The sequence below is a fragment of the Panthera tigris genome, chromosome B1 (assembly GCF_018350195.1).
Source record: "Panthera tigris isolate Pti1 chromosome B1, P.tigris_Pti1_mat1.1, whole genome shotgun sequence".
In the NCBI taxonomy this organism is placed as follows: Eukaryota; Metazoa; Chordata; class Mammalia; order Carnivora; family Felidae; genus Panthera; species Panthera tigris.
In genome coordinates this window covers 32045888-32061723 of record NC_056663.1, presented here as the reverse complement: position 1 = coordinate 32061723, position 15836 = coordinate 32045888, and the positions used below count along the sequence as shown (strand labels likewise).

The following is a 15836-nucleotide window of genomic DNA, read 5'->3' as shown; positions in this document are numbered from 1 at the left end:
AACTTTGGCAGGACTCCAAAAACATGAGCCCCCTTTGAACAGCCAGTCAATCACATCCAATCAGTCAAAAGAAACTGGATGGGTTCCTAGTTCTGAACCCTGGGATTTTCTTCTCCCCTTTCAATGCCCACTGTGGGAGAATTAACACCACTCCAAATTCTTTACTGATTCAATCATTTTCTTTCAGTTCATTAATTCCTATTTAAATTGATACAAGACACATTTTAAGGGCCAAGCTGGAGCGGGGGCTGGTGGGCAGTACACAGCAAAACATCACAATAAAATAGTAGCCTAGGTTAGCCATTCACCCCTATAACAAAGCCTTACCCAACCCTGGCGAGTTGGGGAGTGTGAAAGATGGAATTTACTTAGGTATTTGTCAGTTATCTTCCTTGATATGCTTTAATTTTTTGGACAACTTGAAGTTGAACAGTTACCAGTATTTCTGACGACTCTAATGCACATGGAAAACTACCCAGAGCAGATCGTGATTTCTTCTTGTCCAAGCAAACAAAAATCAATTAGTGTCAATTTCATTCTGCGCATTGTTTTGCTTTGCCCACAATCTGTTTAAGGGTACATCTGACACTTATTCATACATGTCTGGCAAGGTAATGTTCCTGTTTAACCAAGATGTCATAGGCCCACGTTTGCCTGAAATGCCCGTCTAGCGAAAAGAAAAACACAGAACTGGATGGAGGAGACGGTGAGGCATGGGGGCCCGAGTGTGGGCTGGGACGTGTGTGGCGTTGCAGCAGAATAGGCAGGCATCCGTGTTTACAATTTCACTTAAAACCCACATGATCTTGTGTGCTTTCTCCGCTCCGGCTTAGACATAAATGGAAAATTCAAGCCAGGACAATTGCGGACATCTCGACCTGTGTGCCGTTCTCAGCCCAGACAGCGGGCAGCCCTACCTTCTGACGGGTCCAGCCTTCTCGCTCGCCGTCCATGCTTGGAGTTGTTATGAACAAACATGTTGTCAGAAACAGCCAGCACGTGTCCATCCACATTCACCGTTGTTGACAACACGACCTGCGTATTTCAGGTGAAAGTGGGGCGGGGGTGGAGTTAGTTGTACATGAAGTAGTAGAGGCCGTAGCATACTGATCTGCCAGACTTCCCCATGGCTAATGAGCGACGGAACAGAATCTTGGGCCAGCGCCATGCCCTCAGCATCTCAGCAGGCCATCCCCTCATAATTATGGCAGAGCCTTCTGGAGAAAGAGGCCACCCGTCACTCGCGTGTTGTTACGTATTTGCACGCAAACCACGCCCAGGTGATGAAGTGGGGAAACTGGCCATCCGCCTGCTGGTTCTAAAAACCTCATTCTCAGGAGCGCCTGGGTGGCCCAGGAGGCTGAGCATCTGACTCTTGGTTTCAGCTCAGGTCTTGATCTCATGGCTCATGGGATTCGAACCCCCCTTAAGGCATGGACTGCCAGCGTGGAGGCTATTTGAGGCTCTCGGTCTCTCTCTCTCTCTCTCTCTCTCTCTGTCCCTCCCCTGCTCTCACTCTCTCTCTCTCTCAAAGTAAATAATAAACTTTTTTTGAAAAGATAAATAAGAACCTTGTCCTCTACCACAGGACTTGGACAATCGTTCCCAGCTGACCCTACATCTGTAGTCACACCAAGGAGCCGATTGTGTGTGCTCAGGAAGTGAAGATCTCAACACCAGTGGGGAGGTCATTTCTCCCAGCTTGGAAATGGGTTCTCCCACTTCTAGCATGTGCTAAAGCAATACTGGGCACCAGGATGCTTCCCCGGGGAGTGGTCTGCGGTGGCCCCGCCCACTTGAGAGCTGCGGCAGAGATGCTCTGATCTTTTGGTGAGTGGATGAAGAAGCTGGAAGTCAGTGTTGAAAATGTAGGACAGTCGGTAAATCTAAGCAGAGGAAAGGGAAGGGATGGGTGTGGAGTAGTGGAAGGGCATGGATTGGGAATGAGATAGAACTGAAACGCCACACCTGCTGTTCCCCAACCTTGTAACCTGGGACGAATTACTTCACCTTGTCTAATCTCTTTTTTTCCTCATCTGTAGAACATACACAATAATGCCTGTCTCAAGGGCTGAATAAACAGAGGAAGGATAAGGTGAGATATTTTTCATAAAGCGTTTGGGGCAGGGCCTGGCACATGCCAAATCGGGATGACGTCCGACCCTAATTGCCTCACCTCTGCCTTGTTTGACCTGTCAGTAGGACAGGTGACATTACTCAGTGAGCCAGCCCCTCCCATAGCGTAAGCTCCGGGGAGCCTCTGGAAAGGCAGGCACACAGGCTGGGTACCAAATTTACGAGGCAGGGTCCCTACCCTTAAAAAGCTCACTCTCAGGCTAGAGAGATATGGCTAACACATCAAACCAATAGCATACGAAATGAAATCCAATTGAGTTCTATGTGTGTGCCTTAGATCAGGGGTGCAGGGGACATTCAAGACGAGATCAGTCAAGGCCAGAGCAGTTGGGAAAGCATAGCAGAGGTGGGTGGATTTGAGTGCACCCACCACCTGCTTGACCCAGGAAGACGGGCCATGCTAGACATGAATCTTTTTATCAGTTATGCATGCAATTTTTTTGAGAAAGTAACGCGTTATATACATATTCATGCATATGTATAGACCTCTTGAGGAAAGACATTGAATAGGTACATAATGAGGAGCCGTATTTAAAAATGACTCTTCTGTCTACTCCCAAATTAAATTTGCTGATATTCTACTGGTAATTTTTCTGCACACCCCTTCCTTCCTTATTAAATGAAGGGCGGGAGGAAACCTTGACCCTGCCTTATCTCTAATATGAAATAAGATTCATTAGACGGCACTTAAAATTTTCCACTACGAATAATTTCAAGCAAACAAAATAAACAGAATAGTATAATAAATCCTTTTTTTAAGTTGAAGCTTACATACGTTGAAATGTACAAGTCTTTGCTGCACAGCTTCGACAAAGAGATACATTCAGGTAATTCACACCATATCAGGACAGTGAACATTTCCATCTCCCCAGAAAGTTATCTTGTGTTCCTTCTCAGTCAGTCCTATCCACTGCCTAACCCCCACCCAAGAAAACCCTTCTGAATTTTTTTTTTACCTTAAATGGAGTTTTAGATGGTATCTTTAAAAAATTTTTAATATATATTTTAATGTAATAGGGTTCAAGCAAACCCCCATAAGCATAAGTCCACAAAATATTTCACCTAGCCTGGTGCTGTGGGTATGACAGTGGCATATAGGAATTTTCCAGGGACATAAGTGGGCTTCAGTCATTCATCCCAAAAGCCTACAATGAGCTCCTGCTACGTGTTGGGTATTACATCAGGTCCTGGAGATTGAAAGACAACAGAACGTGTTCCTAGTCAGCTACGTGTCCTTCCCACACTTCAGCTCCTCACTTGGGAGTGCACCACAGGTACGGTGTCCCTGCCTCTCTGTGACATCAAAATGAACTTAAAGGAACCTTAGTTGTCACTCAGAAAATTATCGTCTATAAGCTCACAATTCAGGGATGCAGCCTTGTCTAGCTCCGGGTCTGTTTTTAACTGTGCCCAAGTTAACACGTTAGGAGTCTGGGGAAAGTCCTTCCAGAAAGTTCCTATCGTACGGTGGCCACTGTAAGAGGTAGACATCCATCACTCTCTCACATGTGCGCAGAGGCACAAGTTCTTATCAGGACAAGCATAAAATGGCATCATAGTCAAAGGAAGAGAGAAACTAAGTCTCCTAGCGCGGGGTTAGGATGAACACGGAGGTTGAAAGCACTCACCTCTGTATACGCTCGCCCTCTGAAAACAATAGAAGGCAGAGGAAAAAAAGAGGAAGCGGACCACCCTTGTAACTTGTATGTGCGAATGGGTTTTCAAGGACATGGCTGCCACCGGTGGGAAAACCTGAAAACGCAAGGGTGCTTCTGGCTTTAATTGCCAATGAGCCGTCCTAGGCACAGTGAGGGGAACCCTAGCCTGTCTGAGGATTATGTGGCCAGAAAGAGCATTCTCTCTGAGACCACGTTAATTCATTCCACAAGCTTCTTGTCATACTGTACTGTAACGCTGCTCGTGCGTCCCTGCCACAAAATGTGGGGCTTTCTCGAGCCAGCTGATTTCATCATTGTGCATTTGGGTGGAGTGAGATTCAGTTCCAAAGTGAACATTTCCCGAATGACATACCCTGATGGTTCAGATGCACTTCATTATTTTCTATTAACAATGGAAATAAATTTTAATCTCTTGCTGGCTAGCGCTGGCCTCTCGTGACAGCAAGGGAATTAACCTGAATTATTTCAGTGTCTGCAAAATTTATTACAAGATTTTAAATTATGTCCAAATGTATGTGCGTGTGGGTGTGTATATATATAGATACGAGGCAAGTTCCCATTTTTAATACTCCAACCTATCTTAGACTGTGAGGTATCTAGGAGAGCCTGTCAGTGAAACGGACTTGGCAAAATGTCGAGGACTTAATGTTCAGACTCCACCGCGTGAAACCAGACATGTTTGTTTGTTGCTCTCGTACGTGGAGGCACACACCGATATTGACTTTTACGCACATTCCCTCTACTCCTGGAAGCAAACGAACCGCATCGTGGAGGCGAAGACGCACTTGGTTCACTGAAAGCTTCGAATTTAACTTCCTTCCCTGTTTTCTGGTGAACGATGACAACACCGATATTATTCTATTCAGACAAGTTAAAGTTTCTGAATGTTCGGGGACTAAAGGAAGTAGAATGTGCATTCCAGCATCGCCCCACTCCCAGGCCTTCCCCTTCCACAAGCCAACTTCTTTCCCCTAGTGAGTATTTCCTGGGTCACGAAGGCTGACCTTTTCCATCTGGAATCAATCAGTCAACCCCTGACAACTTCCTGAAACACCTCACTCCATTTCCTGTTCTCTCCCCCTTCTCTCTTTTCCCCTGGTTAGCTTCACTCTTCAAAACTGCAGGCCACAGCAGCTTAATGTTAGAGGGTCAGACACAGTTAGACTCCAAAACACTACACAAGGACACCTTTGACCTTCAAAAATCTTTACATCTTAGCTAAACAAATCAAGGTCAACATTTCTTACCATTACCTTGTTAACTATTTGTATGCATCTCTGCCAACGATCTTCTGATCATATAACCATCAATACTACGTGCTATCTCAGGCTCATAAGCTGATCTGTTTTAGAAGTAGCAAACTTCGGATTGACAAAGGACTGCCATTCGGAGGTTGCTGAAACTGAAAATCACGGGTATTATGGCAAACCTATGGAGAATATGGCCTACAAAAGAGCTTCGATGTCTCATCAGTGTCTCCGACCACCTAAACCTGATACCTTGTCTTTTCTGAAGCTGTCAGGCTCTCTTGGAACTCCCGTTCTGCTGGCACAGCCCGAAAGAATGCCAATTAGGAATACAGATGTCCATAATTTGTGTGGGATGGACCCCCGGTCTTAGCTGCTGACATCGTGACAGCTTTCATTTGTTTCTCATATCTGGTGTATCTGTATTTTAGCTCAAAGCTCTCAAAGGAAAGCCTGCAGATCTGAAACCCATGCTACTGTAAATTATAGCTCTCCCCAACTGAAACATTTCAGTTCAACCCAAAAGCAAAAACTAGCATATTCATGCAAATATTATTTATGACATGGCACTTGTAAGACAAGTTTCCAAGAAAGAGAAGTAGGGATCCGTTGAAATTGTTTGCATTTAAAAAAAAAATTTTTAATGTTTATTTTTGAGAGAGAGAGAGAACGCAAGCAGGGGAGGGGCAGAGAGAGAAGGAGACACAGAATCCGAAGCAGGCTCCAGGCTCTGAGCTGTCAGCACAGAGCCCAATGCGGGCTCAAACCCACGGACCGCAAGATCATGACCTGAGCCAAAGTCGGACGCTAAACTGACTGAGCACCCAGGCGCCCCAAAACTGCTTGCATTTTTTAAGTGACAGTAGCTTTGCACTTCTCGCAACTCCCTATTTTGCGCCGCGTGATCTCTAAGTTTTGGTGAAGCCAGATCAATATGCACAGACCAACTGGAGAGTGGCCGTGTGCGTTCCGTTCTGAATCAGCCAATTAAATGGCAGTTTTCGCTACATGAATAAAAAGTCTGTATCTCCCCTTGAAAAGTACGAGAAAGTTGTAAGAACAAAATTTACAACTGTGTTAGCAATCTGCTAAAAGTACTCAAGAAAACTGATTGGCTTCCTCAAATTATATTTTTCTTCTCATTATCTAAAAGTACTCCCATGTCCCTCGTTCTAATAATTTATACAAAGCAGGAGCTGAGCTGTAAAGAGGTCTTTCCTGCCTATACAAGGCCACGGCGGGAGTTACCCTTTAGGTGGGCACATCCATTAACCCGTACAACCAATTTGCCACGAAAGGAACTGTCCCTTTGGTATCAGAATGATAGCATGCAGCCTGGGAACCTTTACCAACCTGACTTATCCCCACCCTTGAGGTATTTTTTATGTCTCACTCTGAGACGTCTTCGGCTTTTTGGAACATCACGCTTTTGGTTTTCTTTTTAACATCTCTCCTTCTCAAAGCTCTAACTGTATGGCTTCGTTGAATTCGTTAAGTCAGAGGAACGACCAGCTTGGATTCTACCCCCAGCCAGCCTTTCTCAGCTCCCACCCAGGTGTTCCTACAAAGGCCCTAAGCCTCACACAGGAGGGTGAAGGAAAAAGAGAAGTCAAAATGAAAAATGGGTGGAATGACTACACGATCTGCTTTTTGAAACAGACGAGAATCCTAGTGTCTGTCGTCATGAGAGAATAATTACACTGGTTAGAAACCTCCCCATATGGATCAGAGCTCCTGCTTTGAAAACACACCAGATTCCACCATCAGTCAGACACGTTTCCCCTCCATTTCAGTGAGGGTCATGCACCTTCTAGCTGAACGCGGGGCCTTTCGTAGTTTAATCTCAGTAAAGCTACACTATGTAGCATTTATAGCACACTCAAGGTGGAGGGCTCTCTTATACCTACTCACAAACACGCGTCCACCAAGCTACATAAAATGGCCTCGAAAATTCCTGTTATTTTGCCAAGTATGGAAAAAAATTCTTTATGACATTTTACATCTGGAAATGGAATTAAATTCATGATGTGCTTTTCCCTTATAACTGTTCAGTTGCTATATATGTTATTTCAGCTTTCCCAAAGCGTAACTATTATGTGGGATTTTATTTTCCACCTGTGGTAGGAGGAAAGAGACATAGAGACCATTAAAGGGACAGAGAAAATCAAGACAGACTTCTGGTTGTGGTAGGCAACCAAGTCTGGAGTCCACAGCACGAGAAAAAAAATACTCCACTGGTGTTTTTATACACTGGCTAATTCTCACATTCGACAAGGGGACTCTGATGAAACAGTTTTGTCTAAGCCTCCGTTAATTCAACCCAGGCTAACAACAAACAATTGGCTACTGAAAATTGTTTCTCCCCACCACTTTACTCTTGGCACACGTCGTATTTTCAAACCAGATTTAAAGACCAGATTCTTCTTCGTTACTGGACTCCAGGGTCTCCAAAATTACCTTTAAACACCTACCCCACAAGTATGGATTTTGTCATCTTTTTTTTTTTTTTAAAGGAATTCCCAGAATTCTTAGCAATCGCTGCTGTTTCGTATTCCCTAAGGCTAAATTTTCTGTTCAGTTAAGGATCAAGTGCCGAAGGAGAGAACACAAAGTTGATTGCTGTTGAGACAGATGTGGGGCATTGTGGGACTGCTTGCATTAAAGGAGGGGGGACCATGGCATTAATGACATAACTCCCGAGAAGACACTTGCTGAAGTAAGAAGACTGCCCTGTGTTTCAAGCAGCCAATGGTATTTTTTGACACTCCCAGTGACATTTCCAGTGACACTCCACAGCTACACGCAATGGAGACTTACAGAAAACATTGTCACGGCTCCAAGGAGCTTACCAGGTAGTTGATGAAGCATAACAAACACTACACATAATCAGAAAAGATGACTATATAGTAATGCATAATTGAGGACCAAATTGGGTGGCCGTTGCATACCCTAGGAGTCCAAAGGTGAGAAAAATTAACCCGAAGGCAGTAACCACCATTTTCATCAAGGACGTGAAACTTGAGATAGGCCTTGAAGAGCTGAAAAAGTTTGGTTACATGACTTGAGGTTACTGAAATCATCATTCTGGAACTTAAAACAAAACAAAACAAAAAATCTAATGGGCATAAGTGCAGCAGTGTGCCAAAGACAGTTTCTGCTGGCATATTTTGCAAATTTGGCTTAGGATGGCTGTCTTTTAGAGCCTGTTTTTTGGTTTGTTTTTTTTTTTTTAAGAATTAAATATGTACAAAAATCAAGCGACAATTTTTTTTCCAACCCACCTTTCGTGTCATTGGGGAGCCTGCTTTACAACTAAATTTGCCCCATCTCAAAGGTCAAAGACACTTGCTGCATCCACCCTACCTCATTTTATTCCATCGAACCCATTGCTTTCCCGTCCAAAACGTACTCCGAGTGGGATGGTTCTGGTCAAGGGCTGCATTTTACTAGCAAACATTTGGAGAGCCACAGGGGAGCCTTAACATATTTGATGCAGTTCTCGATTCAGTTGGGCCATTTTCTTCCACCAAACTCTGCCCACCGGGGACCTCATGAATCACCTGTCGCTCATCAAAAGCCAGGAGCATGCAGTCCCCATAAGCAGCTAAAAATCTACGCACTCTTATTACAAAACTAAAAAAGCTTTGCTTTCCGGGAAGTTCTGCATCTGATTGTTCTGGAATGCGTTCAGAGGTAGGTTTTAGGGCCCAAGCTTGAGTCTCCTAAAATGCTGGAGCATTTAAGCTTTGTTTCCACTTACCTGAAATTTGACGTGTCCTTTTCCCAAAAGTTATACAGAGAGCTACTTGCTACCACTTCTCTCCCTTTTCTCCCCCAAAGAAGTCAAAACACATTCCCTATGGGGGTTAGTCAAACCTTTATCCGCCTGATTCTTGTCCCCATTTGAGATGCCAAAGGTCACGCGTGGGGCGAGGGGGCAGCAGGGTATCCTGCCAAGCAGAGAAAAGCTTGAAGCGACCCACAGAAAGCCTTCCCTGAGCTTAAAGCACTAGACTGAGGGAAATATCCTCAGCCCCTCGGAGGGTTTTTTTTTTTTTTCTGACTCCAGATAGATAATTATTCTTTCCTGGACTCTCTGGTTTATTTTACCACCAGATCATGGACTCACCTGTTGATTAGAGAGGCCATAAGTCAAGTGATTTTCATTATGAGCTTTAAACCTGCTACTCAGTAGCCCAGCAACCTTCCAAGGGTGCATGAGATCACAGAGCAGCTGGGGGAGCTCTCGAATTGAAAGATTTGAACTGAAGAAACCTGCAGGCAGCTGGAGCTGTATTAAATTTTTACCATTTGGAGTTCATTTAAACTCTCGTTTCCCTCTTCAATGGGTGTGAGAGAAACATTCAACATTTTTTATTTAAGGAAAATAGATGGTGGTGCCATTAAAACGTTTTATATAAGAACTGGGGGGTTAAGAAATCGTAAGGGTTTGTTGGATGGATCCTGGCCCTGTTCCAAGACATGAGCAGCCCTGCCCTTCGCTCATGCGTTGTTTAGTCACACAGACTAAGGGCTGACGCCCAGCTGTGGGGATTGGGTGTCTCTGTCATCCACATTAATTTCCCGGTTGTTCCTGGGCAGTAACGACTGTATCCGGGCCCTAGGCCTCTCACATTATCCAGCTACCACAGCGATGCCAGTCAGGGCTTACGCGGCCTCACTTCCTTTCTTCATTCTGATGGAGGAGATCTTTCCGCCTTCCGTTCCCTTCTCTCCACATCTCTTCCTCCCAGGTCTGGCAGACCTAGATGTATCCTCACAAGGCACAACCCTTTCTCTCACCCCCTCCAAGTACCCCTCAAAATCCCCTTCTGGCAGGCCCATCCCGGGATTCTGTGAAGATCCCTATAAACAAACAGGAATCGACTTAGCACTGATGTCCTTCCCAATCTGGCTCCACGATGACTTCCCTTTCGTTAGAAATGTGTGCCCGTGCCCCTCCATATATCTTGCCCGTTTGTCTCTTGAGGCCACAGGTGGTGAGACCTGTCTGTGTATCTTTCTCAGTCCTCCCCCTGGAATCAGTGTATAAGCAAAAGTTATGATTTTGGTGGACCTGATCCAAAAACGGAATAATTTAGGGGTGAACCTGAGGCATACGGGAGTCACTCAGAAAAGTTCAGCAAATGACAGTAAGAGTCTTTATCCTAACTACACGAAAGCTTTAAGTTTAAACGAAGGAGTTCATTTCATATTATGCCCGGGTGAGAGATATCTCAAGGCACATGCTACTAACCTCAGAATGACTAATGGACAAGTCGGTGCTACCTATATGATGGAAAATACTGCAGCCCTCTACAGTGATCAGGCCTGTTTATTTTTTTTTAATTTTTAAAATTTATTTTTGAGATAGAGAAAGAGCATGAACAGGGGAGGGTCAGAGAGAGGGAGACACGGAATCCGAAGCGGGCTCCAGACTCCGAGCCGTCAGCCCGGAGCCCGACGCGGGGCTCGAACTCACGGACCGCGAGATCGTGACCTGAGCCGAAGTCGGACGGTTAACCGACGGAGCCACCCAGGCGCCCCTGATCAGGCCTGTTTAAAACAGACTCCTTTTTTAAAAAAATGTGGTGTTTTGTTTTTTTTTTTAATTTATCTATTGAGAGAGAGAGAGAGAGAACACGAGCAGGCGAGGGGCAGAGAGAGAGAGAATCCCAAGCAGGCTCCGTGCTGTCAGGGCAGAGCCTGACACAGGACTCAATATCACAAGCTGAGATTCATGACCCAAGCAGAAATCCAGAGTCAGACACTTAACTGACCGAGCCAGATGCCCGACAACAGAGTCCTCGTGAGGCAAGGGGAAATCATGGACACCCAGGCCTTTAAGCTTCCCAATATCAAATAAGTAAGTGATCTGCTGACGTCAGTGTCCTCTTACAGCTGATGCTCTAAAAAACTTTGAAAACTACACGGAACAGTATCCCCACCGACTGCTATCATAACGGCAGGTATCGCTTACTTCTACCTCAGCTGGCCTTGACCACACCACTGGGTTCTGACAGTCAGGGGGAAGACAACTGGCCTCATGCTGGGCCCTGTGCTTTCAGGCAGGTCACTTGAAGACCACGGGGAAGCAGAACTAAGCCATGTAAATCACTCATTTACCATATTTTCCCTGTGTCTCCCCTCCCCACCTCCCCCGCCCCGGGGAGATAAGTCTCTAAAGGGCAGGGAATTGTATATGTTTTGCTTGTTGATGTATCTCTAGCACCTAGGATAGTTCCTGGCAAAGAGAATTTCCTCAACAATACTGGTTGGGTGAGTGAATGAAGGGGGGCATCTATGTTTTCATTGACTTGAGCAGAAGCAGTCCGCCTGTCTATGAGAATGAGCTGGCAACAATTGCCCTGATTGTTATCAACTTCCGTGCTTTCAAATCTGAATGGGGGAAACGGCAACATATTTCACTTCTCCTTGTCTTGGCTTGATTTTCTTCTGGATTTGCCAACTGCCTGCTCTCCACCCACAATGCAGCGAAATAAAGAATGGGGTTCATCACGTCTAACAGGCCTGTCAGCTTAAACTAGGCACAAATTTCTTTTCCTTTTCTTCACTGAGCTGTTAATCTGGGTGTTTCACCTAACTGTTCCATTTCAAGAAGGGCAGAAGTGATTTTCTGCATGTATGGTCCATGGATTTAGATACGTTGGGGACCACAGATATTTTTACTTTCCCTTTCTTCCTGCCCTTTTTTTCTTCTCCCTCTTAAAAATGTATCTGATAACGATTTATTGAGCTCTGCAGAATGGCTGGCATTGTGCTAGGCATTAGGGAGAAATACAAAACTTAAGAAGACAGAGCAGTTACCCTCAAGCAGCACAGTCTCAGACAAACAATAATGGCAAGACAATGTGATCGATGGTATAGTAGAAGCATGAGAGAATGGTATGATGTACAGAAGAAGGAGGCAACCACTCTATCCGGTCAGGAAGAGTGAGAAAAATGCCTCACAAAGGAGGTGACACTCAGGTGTAGTCTCTTTTTTTTTTTAATTTTTTGAAAAATCTTTTAATGTTTATTTTTGAGAGAGACAAAGCGTGAGCAGAGGAGGGGCAGAGAGAGAGAGGGAGACACGGAATCCAAAGCGGGTCCTGGGCTCCGAGCTGTCAGCACAGAGCCCGACGCGGGGCTTGAGCCCATGAACTGCGAGATCGTGACCTGAGCCAAAGTCAGAAGCTTAACCGACTGAGCCACCCAGGCGCCCCAGGTATAATCTCGAAGCATGAGTAGAAGTCACAAATCAGAGAGAGGTGAAGGGTTCTCAGGCAGAGGGGTGACTGTGTGGAAAGGTTCCAAGTAATATTCCATGTCATAGAAATCAGCGAGAGGTGCCTAGTGAGTGGTGGGTATATGGAAACATCAGGAGATGTGCGTGACAGGAGCACTGCCTGGTGTATCTATGAAGGAACTATTCAGCCGTTTAAAACCTGAACTTCTGTCTAGATACTTATATTCTAAGCAGAGGAGTGACATGTTTTCAAAGTTAACTTTGGCAGTAGGGCTGGGGATGGACTAGACAAGGAAGGAGTAGAAGCAGGGACCTATCGCAGTTGTTTTCAGGAGGAGAGACAGATTCAACCGATACTTGGGTGGAGGAAGTGATACTTCAACGATAAATGAGGAGGGCACAGATCCAGAGAGGAAGTACTGAGATCTGCTGTGAACATGTGCTCATTAGTGACACAAGAGAAGATGCCCAGGAAGAAGGTAGAGTGGTAATTCTGCAGCTCCAGAGAAGGGTGAGGTCTGAGGACAGGAATCCAAGAGCCACCTGGGAACAGATGGCATTTATAAGAGAATGGGAAAATTCATGAGGGAATTCCCAAGTGAACAGGTCCTCTTTGTAAGGGTTAAATGGAGGACGGCCATTTGGTAGATGAATTTCATTTCTTTAGATCAGGGGTCCATGGAACCCTAAGAAACATTTCAAGAGGTCTGGCCACACCTGATATTTTAAGTAAAACTTGGTTTAAATGTAGCTTCTGGTGGGGAAACTATAGCTTCTACCAAATTCTCAATAGGTTGTGAGCCAAAAAAAGATTAAAACCTATTGTGTTTTGATAAATAGACATATGTATTTGTATAAGTCCAAGATACTTAGGACTTGAACTGAATTAAAGAAAGGTTTGTTTTAGGTTAGAAAATGAATGTAATATAATGGTTTTGTTCTCATGTGCTCATTTTTGGAAAAAGAATTCGGTTCCACCAGTGTTTTGGAGACAGAGGAAAGAAGAGGGGTGAGAGAGGAGAGGGAGGTTGGTTGGCGTCGTGATTTGGTAAGAAGAGATTCATATTTTTATTCTGTTCAGATCAAATCTCCACAAAAGAAGGCTTCAGATTAAATATGTTTGACTGATCACTTAACAAAGTAGAGAAATGAAGTAATTGTCTGTATGGTTTAAAAGTGTTACCTTTGTCATTCTGAGTAAGATATGTATTTCAGAAATTCCTAAGTCACCATTCCTTCAGATCACAACCCGCCCCCCGCCCCACCACCATGATTACCTACAATCTCTGGTTTGGTTCCATATGTTGAACTTGACCCAAGTCTCCCACTTGACCCTGATAGCCCATAGTCATAGTTAAGGCTTTTCTCTATGCAAAGAGTATTCATTGAAGACTATACTCTTAATAGAATCTGAGCACAGTATAAAAATTATCATTTCTTCTTTGCATCAAAGACAGAACACTATCCAAAAAGAGAAAAGACAATGATGGAATGAGAAAAAATATTTGCAAATCAATTATCTGATAAGGGCCTAGTATCCCACATTTATGTGTGTGTGTGTGTGTGTGTGTGTGTGTGTGTGTGTATATACACACACACATATATATACATATATATATACAAACACACATAATCACAATAAACTATATTTTATATATATATAAAATATAAACCCACAGAACTCAACAACTAAAAGACAAATAACCCAATTAAAAATGGACAAAGGATTTGGAATGGACATTTCTCCAAAGAAGATACACAAATGGTCAACACGCACATGAAAAACTGCTCCACACCATTAGCCATTAGGGAAAGACAAATCAAAACCACAGTAAAATACCACTTCACCTTCATAGGATGGCTAGAATTAAAAAAGAAACAAAGAAACAAAGAAACAAACAAAAACCAGAAAATAACAAGTGTTGGCAAAGAGATGGGGAAATTGCAACCTTTGAACATCACTGGTGGGAACGTAAAATGATGCAGCCACTGTGGAAACCAGTTTGGCAATTCCTCAAAAAGCTAAAGATAGAGTTAACGTATGACTCAGAAATTCTACTCTTAGGTATATACTCAAGAGAATTGAAAACATATGTTCTGTTCGCACATGAAAAAACTTGCACACAAATGTTCATAGCGGCACTATTTATAAAAGCCTAAGTGTAGGAACAATCCAAGAGTCCGTCAACGGATGCACAGATAAACAAAATGCGGTACATTTTTACAATGGAATATTATTCGGCCACTAAAAGGAATGGAGGACTGTCACGGGCTACAGCACAGATGAGCCTTGAAAACGTTATGCTAGGTGAAACGAAGCCAGACACAAAAGGCCACAGATTGCATGATTCCAAGTCTATGAAATTTCCCAAAGAGAAAAATCCACAAGAGATAGCAAGTGGATTTGTGGTTGCCAGTGGGTGGAGAGAAAAGAGAATTGGGAGGTGTGGGGTTTCATTTGGGGATGATGAATGTTCTGGAAGCATATAGCGGTCATCGTTGCACAACACTGTGAATATACTAAAGGCACAATTTAAAATGGTTACAATGATGAATGATATGCTCTCTCTGGGGTGCCTGGGTGGCTCGGTCGGTTAAGCATCCGGCTCTTGGTCTCACAGCTCATGAGTTCAAGCCCCACATCGGGCTCCACGCTGAGAGTACACAGCCTGCTTGGAGTTCTCTCTCTCTCTCTCTCTCTCTCTCTCTCTCTCTCAAATAAACTTTTTAAAAAGGATCAATGATATGTTCTCTGAATTTTAACTCAATAAGAAAATACAAAAGAAAATTGCCAATTGATGTTAGCACTACCCCCAAAATAAGAGAATCAGAACCCACAAGCTTAAAAAAAATCTTTCTCGTTCTTTGCAGAAGTTAAATATTTTCACATGGGATGAGAACTTGCCATCATTCTGAGATCAGCAATATTTATTCTGACCCTGTTGAAAGCTCAGACACGTTAAAACCCTCACTTAGTAAATAACCGAAGAAGTAGAGGAAATATGAGCATGCGTTTGCTTAGTGGGTACGTTTCCAAAATTTGAGAAAAATAAAATGACAAGGCTTTCTATTAAAAGCCTCTTCACATTTATAAAAGCATTCTCAAATGCAAAACTCTTTGGAAGTGATGGTAGTGAACAGGAAGATAGGAATGCAAACTGCCAACCTCTCCTCCCCACTCTGTTTCTTGGGGAAGTGAAAGCCAAGGTCATTCTGGTCATCGAGGTACTTTGGAATTCTTTTGCATCTCACACTTTTTTTGGACTGACATGCTGTACTATTGCATTTGGAACACGGAATACCATAAACTTCCACCTTGCACAATCCTCCTTGCGTGGTCCCCAAGAAAGCTCACTTTATTTCCATTTGTCTTCACTGCATACGGCAGGGGGAAGAAATTGTGTGATGGAGAGGAAGAGAGGCTGGTAACAGTGTTCAATAATGCGCAAAAAGTGGGCCAGTGCCAGGAAGATAGTTCGATAGCCATCAGATGGTGGAAAAAAAAAATGACAAGAATTTTCTTTT

At 43.9% G+C, this 15836-nt stretch overlaps 1 protein-coding gene across 8 annotated transcripts in view; it reads right to left on the bottom strand.

The window, feature by feature from the left end:
* The window catches only part of EBF2 (EBF transcription factor 2), a 191220-nt gene that overhangs the window by 40691 nt on the left and 134693 nt on the right, over positions 1-15836 (bottom strand). For 4 of the 8 annotated variants that reach the window (XM_042983188.1, XM_042983191.1, XM_042983194.1 and 1 more), the window contains one exon: positions 918-1035. In XM_042983188.1, coding sequence (XP_042839122.1) covers positions 918-1035 — 118 coding nt within the window. Of the gene's footprint in view, positions 1-860; positions 873-902; positions 1036-15836 lie in introns of all 8 variants that reach the window. The other 4 variants (XM_042983190.1, XM_042983193.1, XM_042983189.1 and 1 more) reach the window with 2 other exon arrangements.